This window comes from Aquarana catesbeiana, linkage group LG09, assembly GCF_042186555.1.
Source record: "Aquarana catesbeiana isolate 2022-GZ linkage group LG09, ASM4218655v1, whole genome shotgun sequence".
NCBI classification, from domain to species: Eukaryota; Metazoa; Chordata; class Amphibia; order Anura; family Ranidae; genus Aquarana; species Aquarana catesbeiana.
Window position 1 is genome coordinate 217491195 of NC_133332.1, and position 17853 is coordinate 217509047.

Here is a 17853-nt window from a genome sequence, read left to right on the forward strand (position 1 = left end):
TCTAGCCACAAAACATGTTGAGCTGCCATTCATATTGCCACCTATCAATAATTATATTGTTATATTAGCCACCTGTCCCCTGGACCCTATTCCCTCTCAAATGCTATGGTCACCCTCTGACCCCATCCTACACTCTCTAACCCACATCTTCAATCTCTCCCTCACCTCTGGCGTCTTCCCCGATGCTCTAAAACATGCACTGGTCACTCCTGTACTCAAAAAGCCATCCTTGGACCCTACCAATCTTAACAACCTACGCCCTATCTCCTTGCTCCTCTTTTCCCCTAAACTCCTTGAACGCCTGGTTTACAACCAACTGAGTGACCACCTCATTAAAAACAACCTTCTTGATCCCCTTCAATCTGGATTTCGCCCTCAACACTCCACAGAAACTGCTCTTTTAAAACTCACAAATGACATACTAACTGCAAAAACCAACGGACACTATTCTGTACTCCTACTTCTGGATCTTTCAGCTGCCTTTGACACGGTTGACCACCCCCTCCTCCTCGAAAAACTTTACTCCCTCGGTCTCCGTGACTGTGCTCTTCAGTGGCTCTCATCCTACCTATCCCAACGCACCTTCAGTGTCACTTACAATTCTACTTCCTCCACTCCTCTTCCCTTCTCTGTCTGGGTCCCCCAAGGTTCTGTTCTTGGACCTCTTTTATTTTCAATTTACACCTCTTCCCTGGGTCAGCTGATAGCCTCTCACGGCTTTGCTGATGACACACAAATCTATCTCTCCACCCCTCAACTCACTCCATCAGTCTCCTCACGCATCACTAACTTACTAACCGACATATCTGTATGGATGTCACACCACTTCCTCAAACTCAACTTGTCCAAAACCGAGCTTATAATATTTCCTCCCCCACGTGCCTCTTCCCCTGACTTCTCTGTGAAGAGCAATGGCAAAACCATCCACCCGTCCCCACATGTCAGGGTGCTAGGTGTTATCCTAGATTCTGAACTCTCCTTTCAGCCCCACATCCAATCACTTTCCAAAGCTTGCCGCCTCAACCTCCGCAATATCTCTAAACTACGTCCCTTTCTAACCGGTGAAACCACAAAGCTCCTGATTCACTCCCTGGTTATCTCTCGCCTTGACTACTGCAACTCACTCCTCGTTGGCTTACCTTTAAATAGACTATCCCCCCTTCAGTCCATCATGAATGCTGCTGCCAGACTCATCCACCTTACAAACCGCTCAGTGTCTGCTACCCCTCTCTGCCAATCCCTCCATTGGCTACCACTCGCCCAACTAATTAAATTCAAAATACTAACAATAAGTTACAAAGCCATCCACAACTGTGCCCCCAGTTACATCACTAACCTAGTCTCAAAATACCAACCTAATCGCCATCTCCGTTCCTCCCAAGATCTCCTGCTCTCTAGCTCCCTCATCACCTCCTCCCATATCCGCCTCCAGGACTTCTCCCGAGCCTTGCCCATCCTCTGGAATTCCCTACCCCAATCTGTCAGACTGTCTCCAAATTTATCCACTTTTAGGTGATCCCTGAAAACTTTCCTCTTCAGAGAAGCCTATCCTGCCTCCATCTAACAACTGCACTATTTTCTCCACTAGCTCATCCCCCACAGCTATTACACTTTTGTATAACTTGACCCTCCCTCCTAGATTGTAAGTTCTAACGAGCAGGGCCCTCTGATTCCTCCTGTATTGAATTGTATTGTACTTGTACTGTCTGCCCTAATGTTGTAAAGCGATGCGTAAACTGTCGGCGCTATATAAATCCTGTATAATAATAAATAATAATAATTTTCATTCATTGATCCGAGAGACCCAAGGCTTTGCAGACACTATCATGTATTATGCTTTTACTCAATTTATTCTGGTGCATTTTGGAAGATTGTTTGCTTGCCATTGTTTTTCGTGATACTCCTGTTGTAACCAAGATGTACTGTATTAACCATGCAATATTGTATTTATGTATTTATATATTTCTGTTTGTACTCAATGGCAACCATTAAAATACCAACATGTTCACCAATTACCTCTTTGCAACCACGAGATTCTTTTAAAGTCCCACCCTCTTGTCCTCCTTCTCCTTTTGATATATCAAAAACTAATAAATAAACTTAAGCATAACTTGCTTAATGAATCAACCTTGTGACAAGTGAAAAAAAAAAATTGCCTTATATAACCTTTATCCACTCAGTGAAAAAAAAAAGCACAATATAAGTCTAAAAAAAGAGGAAAAAATCAAAAATAGGAAACAGTACCAGTGATGATTTCTGTGAAAAGTTCTTATTTCATCCACCACACCTCCGTGAACGTGCTCCCCGCTCCCTTCAGATACTGCATTCACCAATAGGAAATGCCTCACACTCTCGTGCTTGGCACACACGCTTTAAGCCACATATATCGGGCTAAATACACTCTCTGACCTCCAACCGTGTATGCAAGGGATCTTTCCACATGTAAAATAAGTGCTCCAATAGTGTAATAAAGTAAAATCAATTTAATCCACAATTAAAACACTTCATCCATTACACTCAAATTTATGAAGTCAAAAGTAAGCAAAACGAATGTGTCACAGCAGCAAACTTTCCACAGCAGACAAATTTCCATGCAGTATTGTACCAATGTATGGCGGTCACGGTGGACCCAAGATGTGCAGTAGCGTAATCGAGTCTCACCACCACCTGTTTCGTCACAAGGACTTAATCATGGGATTCATGAGTAATAAGTAGTTCACTTTTTAGAATTGTTTGTGTTATCAGCTTAAGCACATTGTTTTTGTCTATTGTGACTTAAGCTGGCCATACATTATACAATTTTCGCATTCAATTTCTCATTCATTTTAGATTTACCTTTAACTTTGTAGTGCAAGGGCCTGCCTGATTGCATACAAATTGAAAGTATTTAGGTTTGACCTCATATTATATGGTTTTGGTAAATCAAAAGGAAAATTGTATAATGTATGGGCAGGCCATAGACGATGCAAATTTCTAATTCACATGATTCCCTAATCAACAGAGACAGTGCTGACAGGGGAATCCCTCCTGTCGAGCAATTGGCTGCTCCCAGTGGGGGTGGGCGGGGGAAGCCGTCCCTGCTGGGAGAAGTCAGTGATTATTGGTAGCGGCTATAGTAGCTGCTAGCGATTAATGCCAAGTAAATTCGGCAAGCTAGTTGTACCCAAGTTGATCGATCAACTTGGTACATTTAGCCTGCCCACACACGGTTTGAATCTCAGCCGATTCCTGCTGAGCCGGCCAAGATTCGTACAGTCTATGACCAGCCTTGGGTGAGGATCAGATCACATTTTATGGCAAATTAAAGCAGAAAAACAGTTAATTCCAAGGTTGTTCACATACTTTTTCTTAATAATTGTTTTTAAACTGTGTATGATACAGGTGGATGATTTGGAATCGGATGGTGATGAAGAGGCAGAATCTGTGGAGTCACAAGAAGAGGAGGATGGGAATGAATCAGATTTAGTAAGTGTTATAAAGAAAATTTGGCTCGAGTCACTTCAGGTATGGCATGTAATCATTTTTTATTCCCGCACCAAAAACTGAAGTTAACCACCCCCTCCCCAGGAATGTAATCATATTGCTCCGTTTCTGGTTGGCTCTATGAGCCCTTGTAGTTTCCTTTTGATTGAACACTGAAATTACCCGGTTTATTTACAAAAACAATGAGCGTGATATTCTTATTGTGGTTCATTATTTAGATTCGATCATCTGAGAGTGCATTTGTGCTGGACTGGGCTTTCTGTGCCCCAGTTGTTGACTAATATCAAGAGGAATTAGGCTGGGAATAATTGTATTATATGGCCACTCTATATAATGTTGTTTCATAATGAATCTTGATGATTAGACAAGCAAACACTGATGTATGAAAGGAAATCGAGATTTTCTTTGCAATTTTTACTGTGCAGCCCTAGAACCTGCAATTATAATAGAAGCACATTAAAGGTTAATTCCAACTTCATGTTTTCAAATCAAACAAAAATGGCTGTAGATAATGCTATATCAGAATAGTAATGGTGTTTTCTTGGTTATGAAGGTAAACAAATGCATCATGTACTGCTTTTAACCCCCCCCCCCCCCAAGGCCTGGTGTTCCTTTAATAGGGTCTGTACACCTGGTTGGGGGGGGGGGGGGGATTGGAGATCATGTGCCCACTGTGTTTGTTTATCACAGTGGTCGCATGGAATACTGATGGTTTATGCAACCTGAGAGCTGTCACACCTTGGTTGCAGAATAAATTAACTTCCGTGGACACGCATGGAAGTTGCAAAATTTTAGCCAGCCAATGAGGAGGTCCAAAGACCTGACAGCTGGAAAAAGCTGGGGAGAAAATGTTGACAGCAAGGGGCAGTGAGTATTCGTAGACTTTCAATTTGCTTTAATATAAATAATCATTTAGTTTTATCAGTGGGTGTTAATAATTAAAATCCTTTATTTTTGATTATAGCATGTAAAAGTATTTGTATAAAGAGGAAGACCTATTTGCTCATCACATAGGTGTTCTGTTTCTTCTTTAGTAGTTCTGCACAGTGATTGTGCTTCATTGGCCTCCTCTCATAGTAGTTGGATCTGACCTTACTGAAAACAATCGACGCTTTAAAGCCCAATCTTACATACACCAATAGCCTGTGGGCTAAATTAAAAAAAAAAATCATGGATTCCCAAACCATGATAAAAAGTGTGAATGAACAAATCTCCTACTGAGGCTAATACATTCTGAAAGCTACTGGCTGCCAAAATGCAGTGGGCAGAGACTGCAGCTGATTGGCTGCAGTCACTATTTGGCAGAGAATTTTCTGCCCTGCTCCAGGTGATTATCTGATTATAGGATGCTGGGTGGTAGGGTGTCGACAGGACTTCTTGAATTTTGTCCGGTTTATCAGAAACTGCATGAAATTCAATCAACGTATGACTAGCTCAGCAGGGTGCCAGTTGTGTTTTCTGGTATATAGATAATGGCTAATGGGAGCTTTTACAGACCTATAGAAATAATGAAAATATGGAACAGCAAGGAAAATCTCCACATCAAAAATGACTTTCAGATAAAAATTCCTTGAATGACTCAAAATTGGTTCCTGCTGGCAATTAACTATAGCTTACCTCTAAATGAAACTTGTACTGAGAGATGTATGTTGATTGTTTATATTGGCCACCTCCTGGCTTAAAAGAGAAGTATAGGTTTTCTAATAATCATACTTACCTAGGTGGCTGCAGCATTGGCCTGATTCTGCATCTGTCCCCCGGCGCCTCTAACACTGAGAAACGAGCGATCCAACACCGCAGATCACTTGGTTCTCAGAGCTCCCTGAGCAGAGAGCTGGTGACTGTCAGACTGTCAGTCCCGCCCCCTCCACAGCTGGGCTTTGGAGGGGGCTGCAATGGCCGGCTCAGGCTCTCAGCAGCTCACTGAAAGGCTGAGCCAGGTTCAGGTCCAGGCATGTGGGCGGATCCCAACTCCATTGTCCCAATCTTGCCTGAGCCTGGACAGGCTCTGTAACGTCAGCAGACTTCAGCCCGCTGTCTGCTGAAAACTGGTCACAGGAGTGCAGAATGAACTGCACTCCTGCGATCCATAGGAGAAACACAGCCACACGAGCTTTGGCTGTACTTCTTTAAATATATTTGGAGTCTCTATCCTGGAGTAAATATGGAAGCTAGTGTAAGTCAAATTTTCTGATCTGTGTACTTGTTCAGAAAGTAATAAAACATCTGAATTACCATGAATGTGGTGGAGAGGTCAGCCTCCAAATTTCTCTTGGCACAGGTTTTCTTTAGGATGGCCCTGGAGGCTGATCCTGCCTCTTTTGTTACAGAGCTCAGCGTCCAGTCTTCGGAAGAAAAGCCAGGCAAAGCACAAAGGGAATGCTGAGAACCCATGGATGAAAGCTGCAAAGACAAGGAGAGCGAGGATCAAAGCAAAGGCCAATCCAGGTAAACATGTCTGTGATATTGAGTAATGTCAGAATAATTTACACATATTGACTCTGAAAGGGCAATTGGCAAATTCTGCAGACAGCAAGGTCTTGACCATCATGGTGGTTGGCAATTCTAAAGATTTACCCTTCTAGGTTTATAGACCGCAGTTAGGACCAGGCAGGGGGACCCAACCCTGTCCTGTTCCATTCAAAGTTTAAACAAAGTAGGCATTATAAAACTACTGAGATAATAGGACCCTGAAAATAGGCTGACCAAATAGGACGAGGTACCAAAGCAGGAGGAAAAATGATTAAAAGGTTAAGCAATCAAATACATCCCATTTTCACTCTCTTGTGGCTGAGAACCCTGGACATTACTATCTTGGTAAAGTTGGAATCCAGCCCACAAATGGTGAAACAGTTTCTCTTTTATATCAACAGTGGTGAATTGTTGCTGAACAGTTGTCAGAATGTGGGCAAATCTCTGCAATCTGACAGGCTGTTGCGACAGTTCCCCTTAAATTTGATGCTTCACTCATGACAACTGTGTGTTAGTGGTGTTCATGTAATGAAGGAGGAATGAAGAACATTCAACCAAATTGTGCCCTGGGATAGAATGGTGATGACCTTAGAAGTGTCAATGTCAGCGGAGTGTGTCATATAGAGGCTTCAGAGGATGAGTGATGAATGAGTGAGCTCAGCGCACACCCTGAAGCCTTCTGTGGTTCCAGCTGTTCTGAGCCTGGTAGAATTGCAGTGCTAGCATATGTGGCATGCGTGTTATCTTACACAACAGGGCACACATAAGCCAGTTACTTAACTTTTTTCTTTTGCTTTGACAGTTCATTATGATTATAACTATTATTGTATTTACACAATTGTGTTCAGTAGCTCTTTTAAAAGCAGGGTATACAGTAAAGGTGGCCTGTGTGAGATTTTTTACCTTTTGGGCTTATGGTCTACTGGGGAACAGGAGGTATGATAAGTGCACTAACCCATAGCAAGTGATTAGTGTTTAATTAAAATCATTACAAAGGGTTCTTATTGGTCACTTTGCCCTTATCACTTTTTAATAAACTAAGCCTTGTAGAGGTCTAAGTAAAAATAATAACAATAAAAAAAAAAAGTTGGATAGAGTGTCAAGGCATGTCGGCCATAAAGGACTAAATGTACACAGTGGAAGACAGTCTGGCATGCTGACCTCAGAACTGAGCTGATATGTCTTTAAGGTATCTACAGTCATAAAGAATGTTTGCTCATTGCCACTGTTTTCAAGAGACCTCTCTATGACCCTGGCTTATAATACCTGGCAGATGCTGGAGGGAAATTCATTGGCTGGTGTAGGTGTTTTCAGCTAAACTTTATTTTTCGGTTTCTCTTGAGGCAGCAAGTGCCTGCAGCACTGGCTTCATTGTTCGCAGGTACAAACATGCAGGTTCACCTGATGCAGACTTTCCATTTTTTGATTGATCTTTTATGGAGCACAGGGTCAAAAGAAATTCTAATATGCATTGTTTTGCCCTTACCTATGGTCTGTCCTCTGCACCTAAAGCTTTCACCAAGGTGCTATCCCCTGTGCTTGTTCTGCTATGTTCACATGGCATTACCATTGTGGGACACTTGTGTAACCCCCTGCTGCGAGAACGATCAGCTCAGACCTCATCAGCCAACGTCTGCAGAATTGTTCAGATTCTTCAAAAGTTCAGTTGGATCATGAACTTTCAGAAGTCAGTGCTGGAACTGACTTATTGCTTGCAGGATCTAGGTCATCTTCTAGAGCACTTGTCAGGTTAGAATTTTTCTTTCACAAGGTAAACTCTTGACTCTGCTCCCATTTTTGGACTCTACAATTTAGGAGCCTTCCAGCTCGCTGCTTTTGCGTTCTGGTTTTGAAAGTGCCCTTCTTCAAGGCAGTCCTATATGCCCAATTCCACTTCATACCATTGCACCCCAACACTGACTTCGTGGATCAAAAGAATACAGTCTTGAAATCGCCCGGTCACCGGACACCCAGACCATGTTGTCTCACGCCAGGAGGCTCATTAATCCAGCCCTGCATTTGGGGAAATCCTTTCTTCCATTAGTCAGGCATTGCCACAGCAGTGGCATCAATCAACCATCAGTGAGGTACCAAAGGTCTCTCTTTGTCGCTGATAGAGAACAAATTGTTGACCTCCTGGCCTCCAAATTCATCAAACACGTCCTGGGATCCTCTAGCCTTATCAGTGGATGCTCTGGTGACTTCATGGGATCATTGCAACCTGATCTACACCTTTCCTTCTCTGAAGCTCCTTACTTGTCTGCTCTGCCAGATCAAGATAGAGGGAGTCCTTCTGATTCTCATTGCACCGATTTGGCCCCAACAGATGTCTTCAGACTCCTGACAATACTTGCCCTTTGGCTATTCTACATCGCCTAGATCCTTTGTCCCAAGGACCAGTTTACCACCTTGCTTCACAGTATCAGGTGTTAACTGCATGTGTATTAGGCGCATGTCCTAAGAGATAGGGGCCCATCCGTTTCTGTTATTCATATGCTTTGAATGTTTTATGAATTCCACCTTTCTTTTTCATACATCATGGGACACAGAGTCAGGCTAATATTCATTACCTGCTGGGTTATACTCCATCATTAGGTGAATGGACACTGGTAGACCAAAGGTCTTCAGACAGGAAGTGGTCCCCTACATAACCTCTCCCATACAGGAAGTACTTTAGTTTTTTACCAGTGCAAGGTGGATGGCATGGTTTGTTTGAGCTCTCGGATCTCCAGTCTCTAGTCCCACAAACATTTTCAAAATTAATCAAGTGATTGATCGGATCCATTTGACACAGGCTTTTATGCTTAGATACCTGAACCTCGCAAAGAAGACTCAAGATTCTGCAAGGTTTTGCCTGTAATGTGGCCTCCGGGCACTGGACCCGGCGAAGTGGAAATCCTGGACACTACAGAGCTAAGGCATTTCCTGCATGGTGCTGTACAGGTCCAAGGGAGTGAACCCTAAACATGAGAGTACCCAGTCCTTAAAGGTCCAAGTGACAGGAACCCGCCGTGAAGGGTGAAGATTGGGCCCTTAGTGGCCCTGCGCCTGGACAGGTAAGTGGAACACCTTTATTTTATTATTGTGGGGTGCCCCAGTGATTGTAACAATCAGTCAAGCTAGCTAAAGGCTGGACAGCTGTGTGCGGTGACCATACGGGGGAGTTCTGGGCTAGCTGTGGGTGTTTGCAAAGTGTACCTTTTTTTGCTTGTGTCTGGCTCTTTTTTTTACCTGTATGATAGCACACGATGGTGCACCATTTCGCCTTGGTTCGTCGTGGTGCACGTGCGTTCGAAAGAGCGCAGTTGGGCTCAGCAGTTTGGCGGCCATGGCACACACGGCTTCGCCGCACATGCGCCATAGCCTTTATCTGGGCGCACAAAGATTTTTGGTGTTTGCCCGCTCGCCGGGACCGCGCACACGCATAGAACGTTCTGACGCACACCCAGCTTATTTAAGCTGTGCAGGCAAAGCATGTGGTGCTTACAGAAGGCAGCTGTGGGACACAAAGCAGGCTCTGAACAGACACTTGCAGTGGTTCATTTTTCCTTACCTGGGTCACGTGAGTCACCAGGTGTTGCTTGGCAGGCTAAAGGTGCTTAGCAGGATTGTTGCATAGGGTCTTGGTGAGCCCTATTAAAGGGTCTGCCTTCTGAGGTGTTTTAACTACACCCAAGTACTCTTTGTTTGCGGCATTGAATGTCTTCCAAAAAGAGGAGTAGGACTAACACCATAGGGAAGGGCACACCTATGTCATCAGTAGTTCCTGATGAACCTAGTCATATCCCTAGCGTTGTATTCCCTGAAAGACCAGATACTCCCGGGCAATCTGAGCCGCTGCGCCTATCTGGTATTGTGCCTACAGTCAACGCTGCTGCTTCATCCTTTATCACTAAAGATGAACTGTCCTCAGCTCTAGCCGGGTTAGAGCACAGGATTGCCGGCATGATTGCCTCCATCCCGCAGGGTGGCAGGAAGCGTGACCGATCCCCCTCCCCTGAGTCTCCTAGTCTGGAGCAGGAATGGGTTGAGGATGGGGAAGAGCTTAAAGCTCAGGATTCGGCAGAGTGCCCGGCAGATGAGTCTGCTTCCGAGCAATCTGGACATGAAGATATCCACTCGATGTGTGCCTCTCAGTCAGAGACTTTTGATCCTGACTCTGACCGAAATGGTTCGTTCTGCCTTCAAGTTGCCTCTTGCAGAGGTGACTGAGCCCTCCTGTTCCTCTCTATGATTTCTGAGACCTTTTCAGGTCGCACAGACTTTCCCCGCTACACCCCCTGTTGGAACAGGCAGTGTATGCTGATTGGGAACATCCTAACAGGGCTTTTTTGCCTATTAAAAGGTTTTCCCTTTTATATCCTATGGATGAAAAGTTTGTTGAAAAATGGAGCATGCCAGCCATAGGTGCAGCAGTCTCTTCCTTAAATAAGAACATAACTGCCTGCAATATATTACGAACACTCGTGCCACTACACATCCTTTTTTTTTTTTTTTTTTTCTTTTTCTTTTTTTTTTGTGTGTGCGTCTTTAAGTCGCATGACAAAATATCTTTTTCACTATTACAGTTATGAAACACACAATATTTATTTGTTAAAAGTTCCTACAAGAGAGAGACTAGTCTTTTTAGATAGCCTCTCTTTACACCTTTTGTTCTATTTTTGTTATAGACCTTGATCTTAAAAAAGCCTACTCAGCGGCTAGCGGGGCCTGCAGGCCAGAAGTCACTCTGGCAGCAGTCGGCAGAGCTATCACCAGCTGGACATCCAGCATTGAAAAATTGTTCCTGGAAGCAGCGGACCAAGAAAAAAATAAAATCTGCTCTGCAAGAACTCAGCCTAGCAGGAGACATTGTGGCAGAAGCATCGGTGGATATAATAAGATCTTTAGCAAGAGCAATGTTGGCCTCTGTAATGTCCAGGAGAGCGCTGTGGCTAAAGCCCTGGGTCGCAGATGCGACTTCCAAATCCAGCTGGTGTAGAATCCCCTACAACGATACCAACCTGTTCGGTCCTAAACTAGATTCTTCAATCTCGAAAGTTACGGGAGGTAAATCGGGTCTCATCTCTTCTGACAAAAGACCCAAACAGAGAAATCCACCTTTCAAGCGTCATCTGCCTGAAAGATACAGAGAAGCAAGGTCTTATAGACCAGGGAAGGAATTTAAACGAAATTAGCGAAATCCCCAACCGTCATTTGTGAAGGTGCAGAAATCCAAAGCCCCCAATTCAGGAGATCAACAAAAATCATTTTGATGGCACGCACGCCCAACCTGTAATAGGAGCGAGGTTGAGGCTATTTGTTCATGTATGGATAGACCATATAAAAGACCCCTGGACGATATCAACCATCCAAGTGGGTCACAGATGGACATTCAAACGCAGACCCCCAAGGATCATTACAGAGTTACCAGACTACCATCTTCTCTCCCGAAGTGGAAACTCCTAATCGAGTATATCCTGGAGCTACTACAAAAGCAGGCAATTGTAGAGGTCCCACAGGAACAGAGAGGCTCAGGATTTTATTCCCCCCTTTTTCTAGTAACAAAGAAGACGGGGGACTTGAGACCGGTGCTAGATTTAAAAAACTTCAACTAAACGGTTCTAGTCGAATCCTTCAAAATGGAGAGTCTTCAATCCATATTACTAGCAGTAGGGACAAAAGATTGGATGCTCTTGGTTGATTTGTCCGACGCCTATTTTGCATATCCCCGTGCACCAAACCTTCCAGAAATACCTACGCTTTGCATTAGGTCACCAGCATTTTCAGTTTCAGAGCCTCCTGTGCGGGATTTCAATGGCCTCCAGGACCTTTACAAAGGTCTTTCTACCGGTAATAGCACATCTGAGGGAGAAAGGACTGAGAGTCCTATACTATCTCAACGACATCCTCCTCCTGGCCGACAGCCAACAAACCCTGCTTCAACATTGAACGATACTAATCTCCACACTTCAACAGTTTGGGTGGATAATAAACTGGAAAAAGAGCAGCCTGATCCCAGCACAAAAAATGATTTTCTTGAGTGCCGAACTGGACACCAGTTCCAACAGAGAAAATAGAACTGTTGGTTCACAAAATAAGCTCTTGGCGGCAGAGTACCTGTCTGCTAGAACGTGTCTACGCATCCTGGGCTCAATGTTTTCCACCTTCCTGATGGTCCAGTGGTCCCATTTCAATTCAAGAACCTTCCAAAATTAGTTCCTAAGACAGTGGAACGAGTCCTCAATGAACCAGCGGATAGTTATCAACCAGGAGGTGAAAAAATCTGTGTGGTGGTGGACTCAAGTCAGCAACCTAACACTCTGTCGTCCCATAGTACCCCCACTACCAGAAATAATCACAACAGGTGCCAGCCTCCAGGGGTGGGGAGCACATTATCAACAACAAGGGGCACAGAGGCGTTGGTCCTTTCGCCCACAGAGTATAGTCTCAAAAATTCTGGAGCTCAGGGCCGCATGGCAGACCCACTTAACATTCGGTCCATTTCTCACAGGGAAAAGCGTTCTCTTACGCATGGACAACACTGTGGCCGTAAACTACGTTCACAGACAAGGAGTTACCCGGAGCAACACTCATGAAAGAAGTTCGCCCTATACTCAAATGGGCTCAAGTTCACCTGGCGGATTTGAAAGCAATATACGTTCCAGCAGTATAGAACCAACTCGCAGACGATATGAGCGGAATATTTATATCGAACAACGAGTGGTCCCTCAGTCCTCAAGCCTTTGCTCTTGTTACTCACAGATGGGGGATCCCCGATATAGATCTGGCAGAAACTCCAGAGAACAACAAATGTCCCCGATTTCTAGCGAGAGCAGCCTATCCAATGGCGGCAGGGATCGACTGTCTTCACCACCCATGCAAATTTCACCTAGGATATATTTTTCCTCCGATTCCCCTAATAGCCAGATTTCTGGCCAGGCTGAGGAACTCAACATCCACAGTCATAGCAGTGTTGCCATTCTGGCTGAGGAGGCCATGGTTCGCGACCATCTTGCAGCTAAACACAGAGGACCCGCTTCCGCTCCCAGTGACCCCGGAATTACTCTCGCAAGGCCGATTCCTACACCCATCACCAGAACGATTACACCTAACGGCCTGGAAGTTGAAAGGGAGAGGTTACTAGATCAAGGATGTTCACTTGACCACATTGCAATAGGCAAGGAAAGGGTCAACGAACAGCACATATAACAGAATCTGGGAGAGAGTTACTGTATTTGCACAGCAACAGTCCTGGGATCCACTCTCCCCTTCAGTCTCTCAAGTCCTAGAGTTCCTGCAACTAGGTCTGGAGAGGGGACTAGGTTCAAGCACTCTCAAAGTCCAGGTCTCAGCCCTGCCCGCAATGACGGGAGTCAAATGGGCCTTGAATCCCCTCATAATTCAATTCCAGAAAGCATGACTGAAAATAAGGCCACTCAGGAAACCAACTTTCCCGACTTGGGACCTATCGATTGTTCTAGAAGCTCTGTCAAAGGAACCCTTCTTCCCTCTAGAATCAGTATCCTTATGGGATTTAACGTTCAAATTATCGTTTCTGGTAGCAATAACATCTGCCAAAAGAGTTTCGGAGTTACAAGCTCTGTTAATTAAAGAGCCGCATCTGTTTTTTTACCCAGATAGTCGTCCTCAGACCCTTGGATCAGTTTATACCTAAGGTAGCATCTACCTTCCACTTTAACTCGGAAATCAATCTTCCAGTTTTCCTTACTAGTGAAGGGAACCCACACCCTTTGGACATTAAATCTGTTATTTCCTCCTACTTAGAAGCTACCAGACCGTTCAGGAAGACTGAAAACTAGTTATCCCGCATGGCGCAAAAAGAGGTCAGGCAGCATCTTCAAGAACAATAGCTTCTTGGCTAATTAAAACCATCAAAAGAGCATACCTAATTCAGCAGCTCCCAACACCGGATGGACTGAAGGCCCACTCGAATAGAGCAGTGGCGACCCTTCTGGGCATCGTACTGTAGAGTGTCCTCAGAAACCATTTGTAAGGCAGCAACTTGGTCTTCCAGAACCACATTCATATCACACTACAAAATAGACCCGGCTCAATTAACTATGGTTGAGTTTGGAAGATCAATCATTCAAACTAATTCTTCCTTACCCTGTACTTGAGTAAATAAAATCTTCTAAAAGCACCCACCCATGTAGCGAGTTATTTCCCAATGTGTGTGCTGCCATGATGCGTCAGGAAAACGGAAAATTGTATACTCACCTTTCCGTAATTTTCCTTTTCTGACGCATCCCATGGCAGCACACAGAAACCCACCCTTCTAAGGTGATAGTTACTGAGAATGCAACGGTGGACTCCTCCTTTAAATCTTATAGCTAACCAGTCTTATCAGGTTGTGGAGGCGGAGTCACAACCCATGTGTGTGCTGCCATGGGATGCGTCAGGAAAGGAAAATTACGGAATGGTAAGTATACAATTTTCCGTTTTTTACCCTGTAACAAACAATTAAGACAATTCTTTCTTTCTCGGGGGGCGTGGCCAAGATGGCGACTTGAGCTGACGTGCTTCCCGGAGCTCTGCTAAAGAACTTTCTGACATTTATCCTCCTGATGACTTTCTAACCCTGCTGAGCCCACTCAACACCTCTGCAGGCCCTCCAAATCCTCCGGGCACTCTCAGAGGGGGTAGAGGCTGTGGTTTCCACCCGATGCTGATCGACTCTCGGATCCGACTCCTACACCTTCCCCGCCAGTGAGGTCGCCACATGTGTCCAACATGGCCTTCCAGACTAATTCTGAGTGCTCTTCTCCCACACAGGCACCTGGCATTCTAGAGGTTATGGCGGCGATTGCAACTTGCCAAACTGCACTGACCTCTAAAATAGAGGAGGTGCAGCTGGATGTTGGCTTGCTCCTCCAGGATCTGGACAAGATCCGATCTCGGCTTGCTGTAGCAGAGCAGCGGGTCGGCCACTTGGAGGACACTATGGGGATGCATTCTAACTCAGTCTGAACTCTTCAGACTAAGATGAGGGCACTTGATAATAGAGCGGAGGACTCTGAGAATAGGAGCTGGCGCAACATTCTATAAATTGTGGGCCTTGCTGAGGGCGTGGAGGGTAAGAACCCCATGGTATTCGTGGAAGAATTGCTGAGATCTCTATTGCCCACAGCCCAGCACTTCCTGTACTTCACCGTTGAACATACCCATTGAGTCCCCCCCGGGACCGGAGGGTTTTCCTCCTTGCACGTTTATACTATGCCTGCTAAATTATTGGGATGAGGTCCTGCAGGCTGTGCGAGCCTTTGGGCCCTTGGCATATCAGAATTCCAAGTTAGTGATCTTCCACAACTACCCTGTGGAAACGCAAAAGATGCGCCGATTGTTTGACTCTGTCAAGGTGAGGGCTAAGAATATCTCCTATAAGTATCCTTTTCCCAGCTAAACTCAGTGGTTGATAGAGAAACCGTTAAGTTCTTTACCACCCCGAAAGATGCATCTGCTTGGCTGGAATCACTCCCGGCGTGGGGTTGAGGTTGTTTACCCTACCTAAGGATTGCATGCTTCGCATCTTTCTCTGCTGCTGTTCACGTTGCTTGAACTTAGTTTATTACTGAGCCAGCTACAGTATTTTTTACTGCACTGTCTTAGGTTTACACCAGCTCAAACTCTGTCTCCACTGTGCCACTGAGAAGGGATCACCATGCTGCCTAATCGGGCCATCTGCTTTGGCTTTTTGTTAGTTGCCAATTGTCCTGCCTAGCGGCCTGCCATGTCTAATGGTGGGACCTGTGTGTATTGATTATGCACACACTATCTTTTGTCTTCTACCAACTTGTATGCTGGGAGTTGCTGGATCAGCTAATGCCATCTGCTGACAGCACCAGACTCATGACATCCTTGGATGTCTGCCTGTTCTAGGTTGTGCCCCTAGCTCCGGCCAGGTGTTTATTGCGCCTTATCTTGCCCTCTGCAAGACCTCTCCGTTTGGAAACACCTTAAGTACGCTCGTCTACAGCGTTTTAATATTTTTTTTTTCTAGTTTTATTACTATGTTTTTGCTCTTTACTCTTTATGCCTCAGTTGATACTGTTGATATACAGTGGTGTTACATATTAAGTTAACTGTGGGTATCTGGGATGGGGACTGCTTCCCCCCAGAATATTTGGCATTTCAGACACTCAGACCTTTCCTCTTGCCTTTTTATACTGCTCCCCCTATTAAATGAGTAAGATTAATGTAGTCTCATGGAACGTACGTGGCCTAAATTCTGCTGTAAAACGGTCCTTGGTTTTCACTTTTCTACAAAGATTCTCCCCTCATATCTGTATACTTCAAGAGACCCACTTGCTGGGGTCTCGCAAATTTGGTCTTAAAAAAAAAAAGCTTGGGTTGGTGCTCACTACCATGCGACCTACTCAAACTATGCTAGGGGGGGTCAGCGTCCTCATCCACAGATCCCAGCAGTTTCAGCTCCTGGAGGTGAGAATTGTTCCTGAGGAGCGCTATGTGCTGATGCATGCACTTGTTACGGGTATTCAATTTATAATTGTTGGTTTATGTTTACTGCACCCAACTGATGTGGCTTTGCTTTCCTCTGTTATGCATATGGTCACCTGATATGGAGTCTCTAATGTGTTGATTGCAGGTGACTTTAATTTCGGTCCTGTCCCTGGACCGGCTTCACTCCCCCTCTGTGGGGACCTCTGGCCTTTCTCAATGGGCGAGTGCGTTTGCCCTGTCAGATGTATGGTGGCATTTTCACCCATCTGACAGAGAATGTACATGTACAGAACGTTCTCGTGCATTGATTTGGCATTTGCATCATCAGAGGTCCTGAGGTGGGTAGTGTCTGCAGACATTCTCTCCAGGGGAATCTCTGATCATGCTTTGCTCCTTATTACTATCCACGCCTTTTGGCGTGGGGATGTGGAAGCTGTCCAGGTTCTGGATTATGGACCCTAAGATACAGGAAGAGCTCCCAGAGGCATTGTGCAGCTACTGGCTTTCTAATGATGATTTGGCTGATCCCTTGGTGGTCTGGGATGCTTTCGAAGCATGGCTGAGGGGGGGAATATATCACATGTATTGCTGCTATTAAAGATTCTGTGCATACTCTGGAGCAACTTGAAAAGTACCTATGTCAGAGGGAGGCTGTCTATACTGTAGACCCCAGTGGTGTCACTTATGTGTCCTGGCAGCATGCTCTTCAGGAACAATCAATTTTTCGAATTGAGCAGACCCAGAAATCATTACTTAGTACAGCCCTTTATTCCTCTAAAGTGATCTATGAGATCCCTGCCCTGGATGAATTTTTAGACTGTATTAAATTTCCTATTCTAGAGGTTAAAGATGAGGACAAATTAGACAAAGATCTCACGCTAGAGGAAGTTCAGACTGCTCTTGGCCACATGCAGTCAGGTAAGGCCCCCAGGCCAGATGGTATACCTATCAAATGTTACTTCTTTTTATTTTTACACTTTTTTTTTTTTTTTTACATTAAATTTTTTTGATCACTTTTATTCCTTACATTCCTTGTAATAGGAATCTATCGTGACAGGTCCTCCTCCAGGCTGTAAAGCATGAGATCGGAAAAAAAAATTCACTGATCTTATGCTGACAGCCGCAATCGCGGCTTTATTTACACTCGGGGTCTGGGCGTGACATCATAACGTCGCGCCCTTGCCTCCGACGGTCATAGCGATGACTAGCGACCATCTGGTCACCGGAAATCTCTATGGTCATCATCGGGCGGCATCCGATTCTTTCTCCGGGCCTCCGATGGCACGGGAGAGCCCAAAAAAGCACCGGATGGCAGCGGGAGAGGGGGACATCCCCTCCCGTCGCCTATAAGAACGATCAAGCAACGGAACTGCCGCTATGATCGTTCTTATCGCGCACAGAATCGCCACCTGCAAATGTTATCTGAATGATGCCTGT

At 45.0% G+C, this 17853-nt stretch overlaps 1 protein-coding gene across 17 annotated transcripts in view; it reads left to right on the forward strand.

The window, feature by feature from the left end:
• The window catches only part of EHMT1 (euchromatic histone lysine methyltransferase 1), a 259917-nt gene that overhangs the window by 115427 nt on the left and 126637 nt on the right, over positions 1-17853 (forward strand). For all 17 annotated transcript variants that reach the window (XM_073599701.1, XM_073599700.1, XM_073599703.1 and 14 more), the window contains exons 7-8: positions 3382-3465; positions 5814-5931. In XM_073599701.1, the coding sequence (XP_073455802.1) occupies positions 3382-3465; positions 5814-5931 (202 nt within the window). The remainder of the gene's footprint in view (positions 1-3381; positions 3466-5813; positions 5932-17853) is intronic.